General features: G+C 41.2%; 1 protein-coding gene across 1 annotated transcript in view; it reads right to left on the bottom strand.

Moving 5' to 3' along the window:
* The window catches only part of EXOC4 (exocyst complex component 4), an 803,152-nt gene that overhangs the window by 113,384 nt on the left and 674,063 nt on the right, over positions 1-15,705 (bottom strand). The window contains exon 14 of the mRNA XM_070369027.1: positions 6,518-6,696. Within this exon, the coding sequence (XP_070225128.1) occupies positions 6,518-6,696 (179 nt within the window). The remainder of the gene's footprint in view (positions 1-6,517; positions 6,697-15,705) is intronic.

The raw sequence follows: 15,705 nt of genomic DNA, 5'->3' as shown, positions 1-15,705 counted from the left end.
TGTAGGCATTTAATTGCTTTCATTAAACCAAAAAAAAGGTGACCTTCCTGGTGGTTTAGGAGGAATATGGTATGAAGTGCTATCACTTCTAGTACTTAATCTCGGTCATGGTCAAGACAATGATGTGGAAGAAAGTTAAACTGGCAATTTGAGGACTTGTTTCCATTGGAGTTCAGGTAGAGATGTGCAGAGTGATCATTTTGAAACCTTAATTTCCTTATGTGCAAAACATCTGAGTTAGACCAGATGATTTCTATCAGATCAGATCAGATCAGTCGCTCAGTCGTGTCCAACTCCTTGCGACCCCATGAATTGCAGCACGCCAGGCCTCCCTGTCCATCACCAACTCCCGGAGTTCACTCAGACTCACGTCCATAGAGTCAGTGATGACATCCAGCCATCTCATCGTCTGTCGTCCCCTTCTCCTCCTGCCCCCAATCCCTCTCAGCATCAGGGTCTTTTCCAATGAGTCAACTCTTCGCATGAGGTGGCCAAAGTACTGGAGTTTCAGCTTTAGCATCATTCCTTCCAAAGAAATCCCAGGGCTGATCTCCTTCAGAATGGACTGGTTGGATCTCCTTGCAGTCCAAGGGACTCTCAAGAGTCTTCTCCAACACCACAGTTCAAAAGCATCAATTCTTTGGCGCTCAGCTTTCTTCACAGTCCAACTCTCACATCCATACATGACCACAGGAAAAACCATAGCCTTGACTAGACGAACTTTTGTTGGCAAAATAATGTCTCTGCTTTTGAATATGCTATCTAGGTTGGTCATAACTTTCCTTCCAAGGAGTAAGCGTCTTTTAATTTCATGGCTGCAGTCACCATCTGCAGTGATTTTGGAGCCCAGAAAAATAAAGTCTGACACTGTTTCCACTGTTTCCCCATCTAATTCCCATGAAACGATGGGACCGGATGCCATGATCTTCATTTTCTGAATGTTGAGCTTTAAGCCAGCTTTTTCACTCTCCACTTTCACTTTCATCAAGAGGCTTTTGAGTTCCTCTTCACTTTCTGCCATAAGGGTGGTGTCATCTGCATATCTAAGGTTATTGATATTTCTCCCAGCACATTCTAAGAAAGAAGTATTATTGGCACCCTTCTGTGTCACTGTGGGAATAGTCACAATAACCAAGAGATGGATGAAATATAAATACCCACTGAGAGATGTCTGGATAAAGAAAATGCAGTATATCCATAAAACAGAATATTATTCAGCCATTAAAAAAAAAGGGAATTCGGTCATTTGCTATAATACAGATACACTTTGAGGACACTGTGAAATGAGACAGTCACAAAAATACAAATACTGTATAATTCCATTTATATTGTTATTGTTTATAGTCACTAAGTCATGTCACACTCTTTTGCAACTCCATGGACTGTAGCCCACCAGGCTTCTCTGTCCATGGGACTTCCCAGGCAAGAATACTAACAGTGGAGTGGATTGCCATTTCCTTCTACAGGGGATCTTCCCGACCCAGGGGTTGAACATTCATCTCCTGCATTGGCAGGTGGGTTCTTAACCACTGCGCCACCAGGGAAGCCCCCTCCACTTATATGGGGGCATCTAAAGTAGTCAACCTTGGGACTTTCCTGGTGGTCTGGTGGTTAAGACTCTGGGCTTCCACTGCAGGGGGTGTGGGTTTGATCACTGGTTGGTGAACTAAGATCCTACATGTCACGTGGTTGCAAAAAAAAAAAAAAAAAAAGTTGCATAAAAAAAATTTGAAAAATAGTAGTCAAACTCATAGAAATAGAAAGTAGACAGTGGTTACATCAGGGGCTGGGGGAGAGGGGGAAATCGGGTGTTGAGGGGTATAGGGTTTCAGTTCTGTGAGGCGGAAAAGTTTCAGAAACCTGATGCGAAGTAATAAACACACTGTGAACACAACTCTACTGACCTGTACACTTAAAACCGGTTAAGATGGTGTATCTGATGCTACACATTTCTTAATGCAATTGAAAAAACAGTATAACTGCATAGCTAGTACTGTAATTCATGAGCCAATTCTGGGAAACAAAGTTATGAGATTTATTTGACCCTGTGGTTTCTCAAAAAAAAAAAAGAGATTATGGTATGCCTTTTTATTATCCATGTACGTGGGCACAACAAGAACCACGGTAATGGAAGCTGAGGGAGCCAGAGCAAGATAAACCTGGGGTCGAACGAGCTTTCAATATCAGCCGAATTCAGAAAGGCTAACAATTAAACCACCATCTGAGAGGCTGATCTGGGCTCCTAATGCTGCCAGGAGCCTGAGTCCAGCTTGGTTGTTCTGGACTGAGACACTGGCAGCCTCAGGCCAAAAGTCTTTAACATCCAGGGATGGGCAGGTAGAGGCCAGGGAAATGTTTTCAGGCACATTATTTTATAGAAAAAATATTCAACATTTAATTTCTGAGGCATAGGACAGAAGAAAGAGGTTTAGACTGAAGCAAAGGGAGGTTAATAAAAACTAGATGACCTCCTCAATGGTAAGGTTACTTAAAGAGCAGACTATATAATCAAGAAGTTGTAGATTCTCTAATCCTGGAGATTTTTGCAGAATCAAGAAAGGAAGAAGGGACCCCTGAGGAAGCAAGGCAGTGAAAATAAGCCCTGGAGCCCCCTTCAAGTTCTCTGTACTCTATTTTTAAAAGCAACACCTCCTTAAAACACAGGGATAAAATACAAAAGAAAATCATTAGTGTTTCAATTGAATGCACTTTAACAATTTCTATGTAGGTCACATTTTGCTGAGAATTTTCTTAAAGTTAATTTCAGACTTTTTATTTAGTATTCTTACAAACAGCAGCTATTACAGAGGACAGATAGTCTGTGCCTTGACTACAAAGTTGAAACTCTGATCAATGACGGGAGGTACCTATAAATCTAGATCCTGAATGTCCAACACTAAATATGGTCCTGCTCAACTTCCTTGCACTGGAAGCATATTTGTTAAAAACAGATCCTGAACACAGAGATTCTAGGAGTGGGAGTGGGAGACTGAGCCGTAAGTAGGGGGATAGAGAGTTAGAAACCAAGGCGTATACACGGAGAGACTGAGAGACCCACGAGCGGAGGCCAAGTTAGGTCAATCCAAGTCTTCTTTAGGACGGCTTCACGAGCTCTTAGTAAAAATGCTCTTTCTGTCTGGGATCAAATAATCTTGGGGCTGCTGGTGGCCAAGAATGTTACTATATGAAAAGGTCTTCCCTGAGATGAAATAAAGGAATACAGCAAAAATAAAGAATGGGGGAGAGAGAGGGCGCAGGCGTGTAAACAGGTCTGTTATGTCCTGTTATCTTGTGAACCTCTGCGTTCAGCCACATCTGAAGCCTTTGATTTACTGGTTTTATAAATCAAAGAATTTTTTTGGTCCTTTAATTGGGCTGTGACTGTCACCAGGCTTCCCAGGTGGCTCAGTAGGAAAGAATCTGCCTGCAATGCAGAAGATGCAGGAAACATGGGTTTGATCCCTGGGTCGGGAAGATGCCCTGGAGGAGGGAATGGCAATCCACTCCAGTCTTCTTGCCTGGGAAATCCCACGGACAGAGGAGCCTGGTGGGCTACGGTCCATGGGGTCACAAAAAGTCAGACACGACTGAAGTAACTGAGCACTCAACACAAAGAATTTTAAGTAGAATACGTTGAAGGAAGACTGAGCAGGAGAGTACTGGGAGAAATGGAGCAGGAACAAAGGACTGTGGAGGGATGAAAAAGGAGCAGTGTCTTTGGTGCAGTTAGGATCTACATGAGATAAGGCGACTCTCCTAAGTGTAAGGAAAACAAAATAGTAGAAGAGACGGAAAACCCATCTTTGAAAAAAGGGTCAACTCTTATTCTCTGGGTACATGGCCAGCCATGCTCTGCCATTCTCCTCTACTTGACATATTTCATGTCTTTATATTGAACAGGAGGAGAATCCTGTTGTAGTATCTAAAGAGATTGTTTTTTACTATGAAAATAATTTTCTGCAAACTTTCTCCATGTACCTTAATTATAATAAGGCACAGTATTATCATCCAAAATAGTTGAACAGATGTGGACAAAAAATAAACTTCTATACTTCTTTTCTTGACTTTCCCCCACCTGAGTCTCTGGGAATGCTAGACAAAGGGCTGGCATTTTCCTCATGCTATCGAGTCTCCAGACTGGGCAATACTTTTGTTGAGGTAATCATGTGGTTCACTTTTCAAAAGAATATAAAGAGCTGTTCCTGATTCCCCTTCTAAAGTCACACTGACATGGAACAATCAAAGTAACCCATTATCAGAGAATCCCCTGCTTTGTTCAAATTATAAACAGCAATGGGCATCTCTGCTGGGAATTCGAAGACTAGACGAGTGTGGGTGAGCGAGGCATGTTGCTAACAGAACAAACCAGGCTTGCTTGATGCTTTGTTTTAACAAAGACAACATAACTAGTGATTACAGTTCACTCGGGTTTTGCGCTGATCGTCAAAATGCTGACAGTCACTTAAATCACTCACTGGGTGGAATAATCACCCTGAAAGGAACCGAGAGGGTACAACTTATATTATAAAATGGAATTGAGCATACGAGAGGTATTAACGGGCGTGGTACGAGAGATCTTTGTCAGAAAACCAGAGATGATAGAAGGCATGAATTAGACATCAACTGTACCAGGGACTCTTAGTGACATGAACACAACAGCGAAATGGTGCAATTACAGAGTTGAGCATAACTCTGAGAGCATGTCTTTCCCTTTTTGAGAATAGTTGAAGCCAGGTTAGCCTGAGTGGATCACTCGGTGGCTTGCTGTAGAGGCTGTGTGGAACCTATTTTGCCTTGTGGAACCCTTTTAGAATAGAAATCTGGACTGCTGTGCTGCCAAAGTAAGAGACTGCATTATTAAATATTAGACTTGGATGACCCACCAAACGAGAGGACTCCTTCCAGTCATCACTAACACACCAGCCCAAGCAGCCCTACGTTTCAAGAGTCAAAGGAAACTGGGATGGGAAGCATCGGGTTCCTCTTCAGAGCTGTTTATTTTGCAAGGAACAAAAGGGAAAGTCAGCTCCTCCCTGGTTTTTTTGTTGTTGGTGGTGGTGGAGTGAGGTGAGTCTGGGAGATAAAATGGCTAATTTCAACTACTACTCGTGACAGGTTCCCTGATCTGAAGGGATCATAAAGTTGAAAGCCTCTCAAGGGTATCCACTTAGGCAGAGTCTGCTCAGACTGATACTGCACCCAAGCTATCCATAGTAGATGAATATATTTCTAAGAGTAAACACGTACAATTTTATTATCAGCTAAAAGCAATATTTTCTATAATAAAAGTATAAAAATAAAAATATTATCAAAGAGCAGTATTTTAATGAGATTTCTAAAGCAGAATACCTAACATCAAAAGCCCCCTCCCTTCCATCCTTCTTTCTCACCCCCTGCTGACCCCCAGGACAGCTACACAACCTGCGGGAGATCATAAGTAGTGAGCATTCAAAAGTCTCCTAGACTCTGCCCTTGAGACTCGTGTTTCAGGAAATAATTTACTCTAGTTTATTTCATCCACATCTTCTCCCTCTTGGGTCTGGAAATCATGGTTCATCAAGTAATAATAACTTTTCAAGAGACAGTGATAAAAAATAACTGTCTTTGAAGTTCACAGTCCAAATAATATAAGCTTTTCCTTTAATAATCTTCTAACAGTTCAGTCTAATATTAACTTCAGAGCTGATTTAGTTTCTTTCATGTTCTTGCTGTTATTTTGCTATTTTCTATCCTGTTTTTTGTCCCTCCATTCATGCGTTCAAATCTGCCATCTCCTTTATTCCTTCTGCATTATCGTTTTTTCTTTGCCTTTATTTTAACTGTTTAACACTTCTTAACTAATGCTTTTAAAAAGTATTTATGTTATACTTAATGAATAAATTTTGTGTCCCAAAGTTTCGAAATTATTTTGAAATAACTGATCATTGCTCCTTGATAGAAAAACAGGTTTCCTATTTTCACTTCAGACCCTATGCCTTAATTCCCCTGAAATGTATAATGAGGTTATCTTTTAGCCATCTCTTATCTAGAATAACTGTTTTTCTCATTGTTTTCTAGCACCTTAAGCATTTCTATCAATATAATTGTCTTTTTAGATACTTTTCATTTTTTTTCTATCAATTAAAATGAAAACATCAACCAAATACACAACTTTGAGCTCCGAGACACAGTTTCTACCCTTGAGAAATCATAAGGAGGACAAAATATACTGCTTTCTGTTCTTGAGACATGGTGTTTCTATCTTACATGATTCTGGGTTTCTAAGGTTTAATGTCAAGCTATGCTAACATGGACCTTTTTTGACTTCCCATGCCCTAACACACAGAAGTCAAGATTTCTTCATTTCACAGAACCACAAAGTACCAGAGGCTCAGCACAAGAAGAATCCTTGCACGGATCTTCTGACAGTTTGGACATGTGCCCATACAGAGACGTGTAGACACTCTCTCATTTCAAATGAATGTACTCAGCCTAGTTTCTCAGCTGTCCCCACAAGATCCACCCCACCAATACTTACTCTGGGACGTAGAAAGACTGGAGAAAGCTGACTTTGTTCGGCCTGCTAACCATTCCAAGCTCTCGTGCATGTTGGCCAAGGCTTTGAGGTCGCTGACGTCACAGAGGATGTCTTGTGGAGGGATTAATTTATCACCCAGGTTCCCAATAAGAACTTCTGACTCCTTGCCAAATGCTGCCCTGCACAACAAATCAGAAGCACATTTTACTTACAGTCTGGAAAAGACAGAGGGGACAAGACTTTCTAATGCTTGTCTAGCAAAGATGGTTGTTATCATCACTATCTTATAGCATGCTGTTTTTCCTACATTCTGTTTTGTCAGAACATCATAATATACATATACTGGCATTATCATATGCATATACTTTCTCCTGTTGTAAGAGAAAGAGTTATTGGAAGAACGAAGACCCTGATGCTTGTACTCCAACCAGGGTGGGCCTGATTATACAGTGACAGTCCTTGAGGATGGCTTCAACACCTGCCCTTTTGTAGGTTTTCCTCTTGCCTCTTCTGCTATGAAAGCTGAATAATAGCTTAGGGTGTTAAGTATATACATGGTTTGAAGGTGATTATAATATATGAAACAGCCATATTAACTTGGCAGCTAGAAAATGTTTTAAGCTGTTCAAAAGCAAAGAGGGTCCAATCTCTTTAAGAAAGTAGATTATAGTTGAAATGGATGACAGGCCTTATTCATTGATTCATTTTGTGCTTGTTGCTCAGTCACTCAGTCGTGTCCGACTCTTTGCAGCCCCATGGACTGCAGCACGCCAGGCTTCCCTGTCCTTCAACATCTCCCAGAGCTCGCTCAAACTCATCTCCCTTGAGTCAGTGATGCCATCCAAGCATCTCATCCTCTGTCATCCTTTTGTCCTCCTGCCTTCAATCTTTCCCAGCATCAGGGTCTTTTCCAATGAGTTGGCTCTTTGCAGCAGGTGGTCCAAGTAATGGAGTTTCAGCTTCAGCATCTGTCCTTCCAATGAATATTCAGGGTTGATTTCCTTTAGGATTGACTAATTTGATCTCCTTGCTTTCCAAGGGACTCTCAAGAATCTTCTCCTTGTTCTAAAAAGGATTGGAGGCAAGGAAGCTATAAAACATCAAGGCATTCACTATTTGGATAGAGAAACCAGTACAAATCAGTGAGGGATCCTTTAACTGGCTGGAAAATATAATCAAGCGCATTTCCTATACAGTCCAGTGTCTTCAAAATGTTTCTGTGGTTTTCTTGTGGGGGGAGGGGATGGGTTGAAAAATCAAGTTACATGAGGTTAAAGAAGAATGACATTGGAAGTGACTCAGCCACTGTACAAAAGGAGGGATGGAGGCTCATACGGTTAAGTGTTTCAGCTGCATGATACATAAAAACTAACCCATATTTCTCTTTCTTTCAAAAACATGGCTGAAATGATACAAGATGACTGAAAATGTTATGGAAAAAAATTTCTTTTTGGAAAAGGTACACACAGGTAAATAGAGATGGTGAGAAGAACAGGTGTCTGGAGTTTTCTATAAGCCCCAAAGTGTTTAAAACTCACAATACCTTAAGTGAACAGAAGCAAGAGTATTACTTAAGAACAAACCAAAGTAAGTTTCAAGCAAGCAGTGATTATTAGCAGCTGACAATATGGTCAGAACCATGCTTAATTGACATACAGGCATGCAGTGCCCAGCACTAAAGGCGGACGCTCCCAGCACTAAAGGCGGACGCTCAACGTTGAAAGAAGTAACTGCTCTGAATTAAATGCTTATTAAATTGTTATTAAATGCTACCAAAGAGTGGCTCATGATAAGACTTCTTGTTTCAAAGGAGGGTAACTTTTTAAAATTAATTTATTTGTAATTGAAGGGTAATTGCTTTATAGTATTGTGTTGGTTTCTGCCAAACATCAACATGAATCAGTCACAGGTGTACCTATGTCCTCTCCCTAAAAGAGGGCTGTATTTTTTTAAGGAAAAGTCACAGTTGATTGAGTTGGGTAAGCAGTGGCTACGGAGGCAATAACACTGCTGTGGACAGAGCATGGGAACTTTGGGTAGGCACACAAAAGAAACGTCAGGGTCATGTAATAGGTCTTGATGGGACTCAGAAGTCTGAAGTTCTAATAAGTTTCAGTTTCCTTACCTGGGAGACACACTCTCTTTGAATAATAAGGGTTACAGCACAGGTTTCTAAGTCAGGCAAACCTGGGTCTGAGTCCTCAAACTGCCACTCACTTGCTGTGTGATGCTGCTTAACTGCCCTGAGCACTGTTAGCTAGGGCTAATAGTACTGCCCTCATACGAAATAATGTAAGAAGCTGATGAAGTGATTTAAAGATCTTCACTGGGAAATTTTCCATTATTACAAAGTAGAGCAAAGCATATATATAATCACCTCCCCTGTAGCCATTGCTCAGCTTTAATTACTAGCAACCCATGGTGGTTCCTGGTGGCTCTGATGGTAAAGTATCTGCCAGCAATGCAGGAGACACCAGTTGGATTCCTGGGTTGGGAAGACCCCCTGGAGAAGGGAATGGCTGCCCACTCTAGTATTCTTGCTGGAGAATCCCATGGACAGAGGAGCCTGGCAGGCTACAGTCCATAGGATTGCAAAGAGTCGGACACGACTGAGTTACTAACACTCTCACTTTCACATGGTGAGTACTGTTTCATTTATTCAGATCTACTCTCCATCCCCCTTGGAATATTTTGAAGCAAATCATTCAGGTAAAGTTAAATGCATAACACAGTGCATGGAACTGGATGAAAGCTAATAAGCTGTAGTCATTATTATTCTTAAGTCTGTTGAGATCACGGGTTTATTTACTGTCAACCCAGGGTATGCTGTGATGAATAAATTGAAATAGATGAGTGATCAGAAGTAAATAAATTAGATAGCAAGGGCTAGTTTTACAAATGGAACCTTGTAACATCATAGCAAATGTTGCCATGTCTCAGAGTCCAGACTTCTCAGAATCTTGAAGAGGTAAGTCACTGTGACAGAAACCACCAGCTGCCTACTAGACCGCCAGGCTGCCACACCTTCTCGGTCAAAGGATCTTGACTGCAGGAAGCAACGTCCCCAGTGTAAAATCAAAACAAACCAAACCAAAACCCTGCTCACTTTCCCAGCCTCTCTTGTGGATGTGGCGGTCAATGAGACATAAATTGGGATCAGGAAATGGGCTTCTGAGAAAGTTCTTCCAAGCAGTCTTAATGGCAGGGATTTCTTTTGCCTCCCTCTTTCTGAGTGCAGCCGTGAAGAGTGAAGCTGCAGTAGCTCTTCTTCAAATAGCAGGTGACCTTGAGTATGAAAACCACCCTGGGAATAACAGAGCAAAGGCAGGAGGACACAGAGGCACCAATGACATCATTGAACTGCCATGCAGCCCCAGATGATACATTTCTGGGCTTCGTGTTATAATAGGAGAGAAAATGAAACCTTATTTGTCTAAGCCACTGCTATTGCAAGTTTCTGCTACTAGCAGTGAAATGTAATTTCAACTGACACAATTATCTAATTAGCATAAGTGATGTCATCTGCAGAAAACTTTCCCTGAATTTAGATATCCCTACAATCAAGTTACTGGGGAAGGCAAAACAGTATCTCCTCCATGATTTGAGCCCAGCAGACAGTCATAATATCTACCCCTTGGCTGTCACTCAGTCAAGCTGTAAATATTTAGTTTTCTCAATCCATCCTTCTACATCAACTCTCTCAGTCCCTTAATCATCTTTGATAGATATAACACACAAAAAAATGCCTCTGAGCTGGGTGGTTAAAAAGCAACAAGGGAGGCAAACTGGCTTTGAAAAAATAGGCTTGGAGCCATTTTTATGCATGTAGGTGTAACCCTGGGTGGAAAGTGACAATCAAGACAAATGTATTTATGTAGCAGTCTAATCTTCTTATCTGGGGATCTCTGGGTTTAGGGCATGTCTGCTGCGCACTGCCAGCACTCGACACCTATCCCATTCCCCTTTGGCTCACAGATTTGCTTAACTCCCTCCGACGGGAAAGCAATAGACGGAGAAAAATACAAACTGCCTCGTGTTGAATACATAGTAGACATCTCATTTGACAGGAATCCATAATCACCCCCTAACAACCTGGAGAGAGCACCACAACCATGACATGGAGAATAAATGATTGACAGCTAGAGCCATTTCGCACGAAAAATCATACCTTCGAGGATTCGTGTGTGTCCAAGAGTCTGGTGGACGGTTTTTACGTGTTACAATAACCTTAAGGGGATGGCTCTAGCTGCTCAACTACAGATTTTTTTTCCTATACCCTCTAATTTATTAAATAAATTACGGCATATCCACACTATGGAAAACTATGCAATCATTAGAAATTATCAAAAAAAAAAGTTATTAATACATGGTACCACAGAAAAAAGCTTGATACTGCATACTTTTAGCCATAATATGCAAATGAGTAAAATAAACTGTTATAAAACTGTATGCATTGTATATATAAAAGGAACAGAATTATGTATCTATGTGAACCGAAATAAGATTGGATATGTATCAGTCAAAATGTTGCATGACTCGATTATGCTGTGTGCTTCTCTGTATTTTCTATACTTTCTCCAAAGGACACATTTACTTTATAATTAAGAACGAAAAACTGAAAACCCTACAAGTGAGAAAAACCTTTCAAACGGATGCACCAAGCATTTTAGCCTGGAAAATTAGAGTATTTGGGTACTGCAGTTATTTGAGCCAAAGTGAAGGCAAGTTTGGTTGGTCTCAAGTCTGGTTTGGACCGTGGCTCCAGGCCTGCTCAGCCTGCAGTCAGTAGGGATCCTTTCCACACTGTAGGTGGGAATGTAATTTGGTGCAGCCACTGTGGAGAACAGTTTGCAGGTTCCTTAAAAAAAAAATAGACATATCATATGATCTAATAATCCCACACCTGGGAACATATCCAGACAAAACTCTATTTGTGTATTCGAAAAGGTACACGCACCCCAATGTTCTTAGCGGTAGAATTTACAATAGCCAAGACATGGCAACAACCTAAGTGTCCACCAACCGCGGAATGGATGAGGAAGATGTGGCGTGTATATCTATATATGAATCTTACTCAGCCATAAAAAAGTAAAATACAGCCAATTGCAGCAACATGGATGGCTCTAGAGATTATCATACTGAGTAAGTCAGAAAGACAAACATCATAAAGTATCACTTATAAAAGTAATACAAATGAACTTATTTACATAACAGAGAGACACACAGACATAGAAAATAAATTTATGGTTACCAAAAGGGAAAGGGGGTGGGGATAAATCAGGAATTTGGGATTAGCAGATACACACTACTGTATATAAAATAGATAAAGAAGGACCTCCTGAATAGTATAGGGAACTACATTCAGTATCTTGAAATAACCTATGATGGAAAAGAATCTAAGAATCATCTGTATCTATACCTGAATCACTTTGCTGTACACCTGAAACATTGTACATCAACTATACTTCAATTTTTAAAAATATGTTTAAAAAAAAAAAGATGGTGGTCAGCGTCTGCCTCAGAGGTCTCACTGTCAGGATGATTGCCTGCCAGCATCCGGGTCAGCAGTGTTTCCTCTTTCTAGATCTGAATTTTTATTTAGCCTTCATCTTCTTTTTATTATGAAAGCACATTATTTAACGAAGGTATTACATATGTTTGTGTGAAATGGGCAGCAGAGTAAATCATTACCTGGAGAAGATGAAGTAAGAAGTGTTCAGTTATGGCCCAAAGATTATCTGGCATACCCAGGAACAGACATCAGAACCCAGCACTCACTGGTTCAGTCACTGAACCCTATCTGAGAAGTCACTTTAATCATCAGTAGGCCAACGCACTCACAGAAGCCTAAGAAACTGAAGGAAGAGTGTTAAACCTGTTACGTTTTATTTTACCACACAATTGTAATCTTTAAAGAGCCTGAATCTGACAAGAATCCATTTAAGAGAATTTTGCCGAGAGTGTAAAACCTGTTTAACTCAATCTTACCACACAATCATAATCTTTCAAGAGATCTAGCTGACAAGAATTCGTTTAAGAGAAGTTTGCCAAAGATGCCGCAAACTGTCTCCATTTAGTCATTAAGTAATTGTTTTTTTTCCCTGAAATCTTAGGAAGGAAAAAAAAGAAAGTACACTTTCAGCAGACTAAATGGTGCTTATGAAGGAAATAGCACAAATAGTTTCAAAGCGATTTGCAGATCGAGGCTATAGTTGACCGCATATCATATATGCTCAGACCCTCTCCATTCTCCAAGTCTTCTGTTAGTACCACGCTTCCCTTTGCTGACTCTGCTGTAAGAATACTTCTCCCACAAACAGGAAACACTGCCCAAAGTCCCCTGTGATCCAGAAGACAGCAAGGGGAAGACACAGCCGGGCTCAGATGGAGAAGCAGGTCACCAGACTCCTTGTGTCCCGGAGGGGGCAGTGCTGTACCCACACGGAGCACGGAATTGCTCTCCTGAACTGAAGTGTTTCTAGCAGCACCATTATCAGGAGATTCACTCAAGCTCTTATTCGCAATCACGATATCCTATTCAACAATGTTTCTGGCCAAGAAACTTCTTGGGTGAAAATGGCTGATGCAAGATTCATCTACGGTCCAGTTGGGAGACAACTTTTACAAGGCTGGAGTACTTTGACCTAGAGACCAATATATAGTGCTGTTTTATTTTCCCCCAAGAAAATATGGATCTAGAAACCCAAGGGTTAGAAGTAGGAATGATCTCTCTTCTCATTATTAAAACCATGCATGGAGGTTCTGTTACTGCTCTCACAGCTTTGGGCTAAACTGGTCTCGAGGCACTCAGGAAGGAATGCTTCCACCAGAAAATACAACAATGACTAAATTACATGGGAAAGAGAGACTGTCATCTGGCTATTTCAGGTTTCTCACACTACTGAACAACAGGTGGAGAAAGGGGTCACTTTGATGCCTGGAAGGACTGATCTCAATTGCCAAGGGCAAATTTAGTTGCTTCTATGCAATAAAGGCAGAGGGCACTACATCAGATTCACTGGAACCCCTTTTAGTATTTCCAGGGCCATAGTACCAATAGCTCCTGGTGACTCAGATGGTAAAGAATCTGCCTGCAATGCAGGAGGTCCGGGTTTGATCCCTGGGTCAGGAAGATCCCCTGGAAAAGGAATGGCTACCCACTCCAGTATTCTTGCCTGGAGAATCCCATGGTGGTGGTATGCCCTTATATGAGAATTGTTAACCTTGTATTAGGCAGAAATACCAAGTTTTAACAGATACAGAAAAAAAGGGGTGAACCCTGAAAGCCCTAGGCTTGTCTTCCCTAAGACCCATTCCTCACTTTTGCTCTGCTCTATATCTGGAGTCAGGGGCTGACTCTCTGCAGGCTGTGTTCCAGGTTCTGACCACAGGGGACCCTGATGGGAAACTGAGGGCTAAAGGGAAAGGGGAATCCAGGGCTTTTCTGTTCTTTCCCTCCCCTCTGCCTCAAGTGATGTCTCCAGCAACAGACACATCTCCTTCTTGGTTTTAGCATCTACCATGCTCCAATTCCTTTGACTAATTTGTGTTCCAGTAAAAACCTCTTCCCCTTGGCCCTCCAGCTAAAGGGAGGCAGAGGCTTCTGTGAGAAGGGGCTCTATGGGTTCTCTTAATGTCCCCTGTTCGACACTCAGATCCTCATTCTCCTATGAAACCAATTCTCTCCATTTAAATCCAACTTGAAGGAATTTAAGGGAATGTCGTCGTTTAGTTGGTAAGTTACGTCTAACTCTTTTGCGACACCATGGACTGTAATCTGCCAGGCTCCTCTATCCATGGGATTTCCCAGGAAAGAACACTGGGGTGGGTTGTCATTTCCTTCTCCAGTGCATCTTCCCGACTCAGAGATCAAACTTGCATCTCCTGCACTGACAGGCAGATTCTCTACTACTGAACCACCAGGGAAGTCCAAGTTAAGGGAATTTGGTTGTTGTTCAGTAGCTCAGTCGTGTCCGACTCTTTGCAACCCCATGGACTGCAGCACGCCAGGCTTCCCTGTCCTTCACCATTTCCCTGAGTTTCCTCAAACTCATGTCCATTGAGTCAGTGATGCCATCCAACCATCTCATCCTCTGTTGTCCCCTTCTCCTCCAGCCTTCAATCTTTCCCAGCATTAGGGTCTTTTCTAATGAAAAGGGATTACTTGAAGGGATTTCTGTTTTCTGGGAAAGACCTTGACTTATACCAGACCTAGTAAGATGTCTGACCATATTCAAGGCAGTTGGAAGTTGATTAAATTCTTTGGCATGGGATTAATTAGTTCTGTTCTATAGGTAGAGAAACTGAGACATGTTAAGATAACCTGTAAAGATCACTTCACTATTATCTGTCAGAGCTTAAACTGATGAAGGCTATAAAAAGGTTAGGTCACCTACCTAAATTCCTAATAAAACCGAGTGATTCTTATGAGATGTGACAATGACACTTCCATCTATCACTCCTGCTTTTTACAACTGCTCAATCTTCAACACTTTCAAAACCTGTCTAATTTGTCAGTGTCAAAAATAATGGAGGTGGTAACCATTCTGAAGAGTTCTTTACTCAGGTCTTCAAAAACTGCCTTTCTAAAATGATCCTGGCTAAGCCCTCAAAAATAGGAAGGCATAAAACAGCTTAGTTTTCGATTATAGTATTTTTTTCTTCCTAGAGACTGCTAAAACTCATCACTAAGTCTGTCCTTCAATGGTTTTCATCAGAGATGATCATGTGAGTAGCTATTTTTCATATTTAATAAGTAATTGCTCCTCTTCAGAAAAGTGTCTCCTCTTTCAGTAAGCACAGTCAAGGATTTGTCATTTGCTTTCTTTGTTTACTGTCTGTCCATGATTTAGAAACTTGCAATACTCTTGATACACTTGCCAAATAAATATATATATGTGTGTGTGTGTGTGTGTGTGTGTGTACACGCACATACAAATACAAATTTTTTTGGTTACAGGGAAATTGGAGTTTCTGGGTTGCATACTCAAAGATGTCAGCCAAAGAAATTAACCATGACTATTATTAAGGTGTGTTGAGGGGGTGACCACCAGTTGATTCCCTTGTGCTTTTAAATCACCTTGTTCACTGGGACAAACATAGAACACTAGACTCAAGGAATCATGGTGCTTTAATACCGAGATGGATCTTGGAAAATAGTCTAAACCAGAAGCCATAATCCTGGCTAG

Source organism: Bos mutus, chromosome 4 (assembly GCF_027580195.1).
Source record: "Bos mutus isolate GX-2022 chromosome 4, NWIPB_WYAK_1.1, whole genome shotgun sequence".
NCBI classification, from domain to species: domain Eukaryota; kingdom Metazoa; phylum Chordata; class Mammalia; order Artiodactyla; family Bovidae; genus Bos; species Bos mutus.
This window is presented reverse-complemented; position numbering and strand designations above follow the sequence as displayed.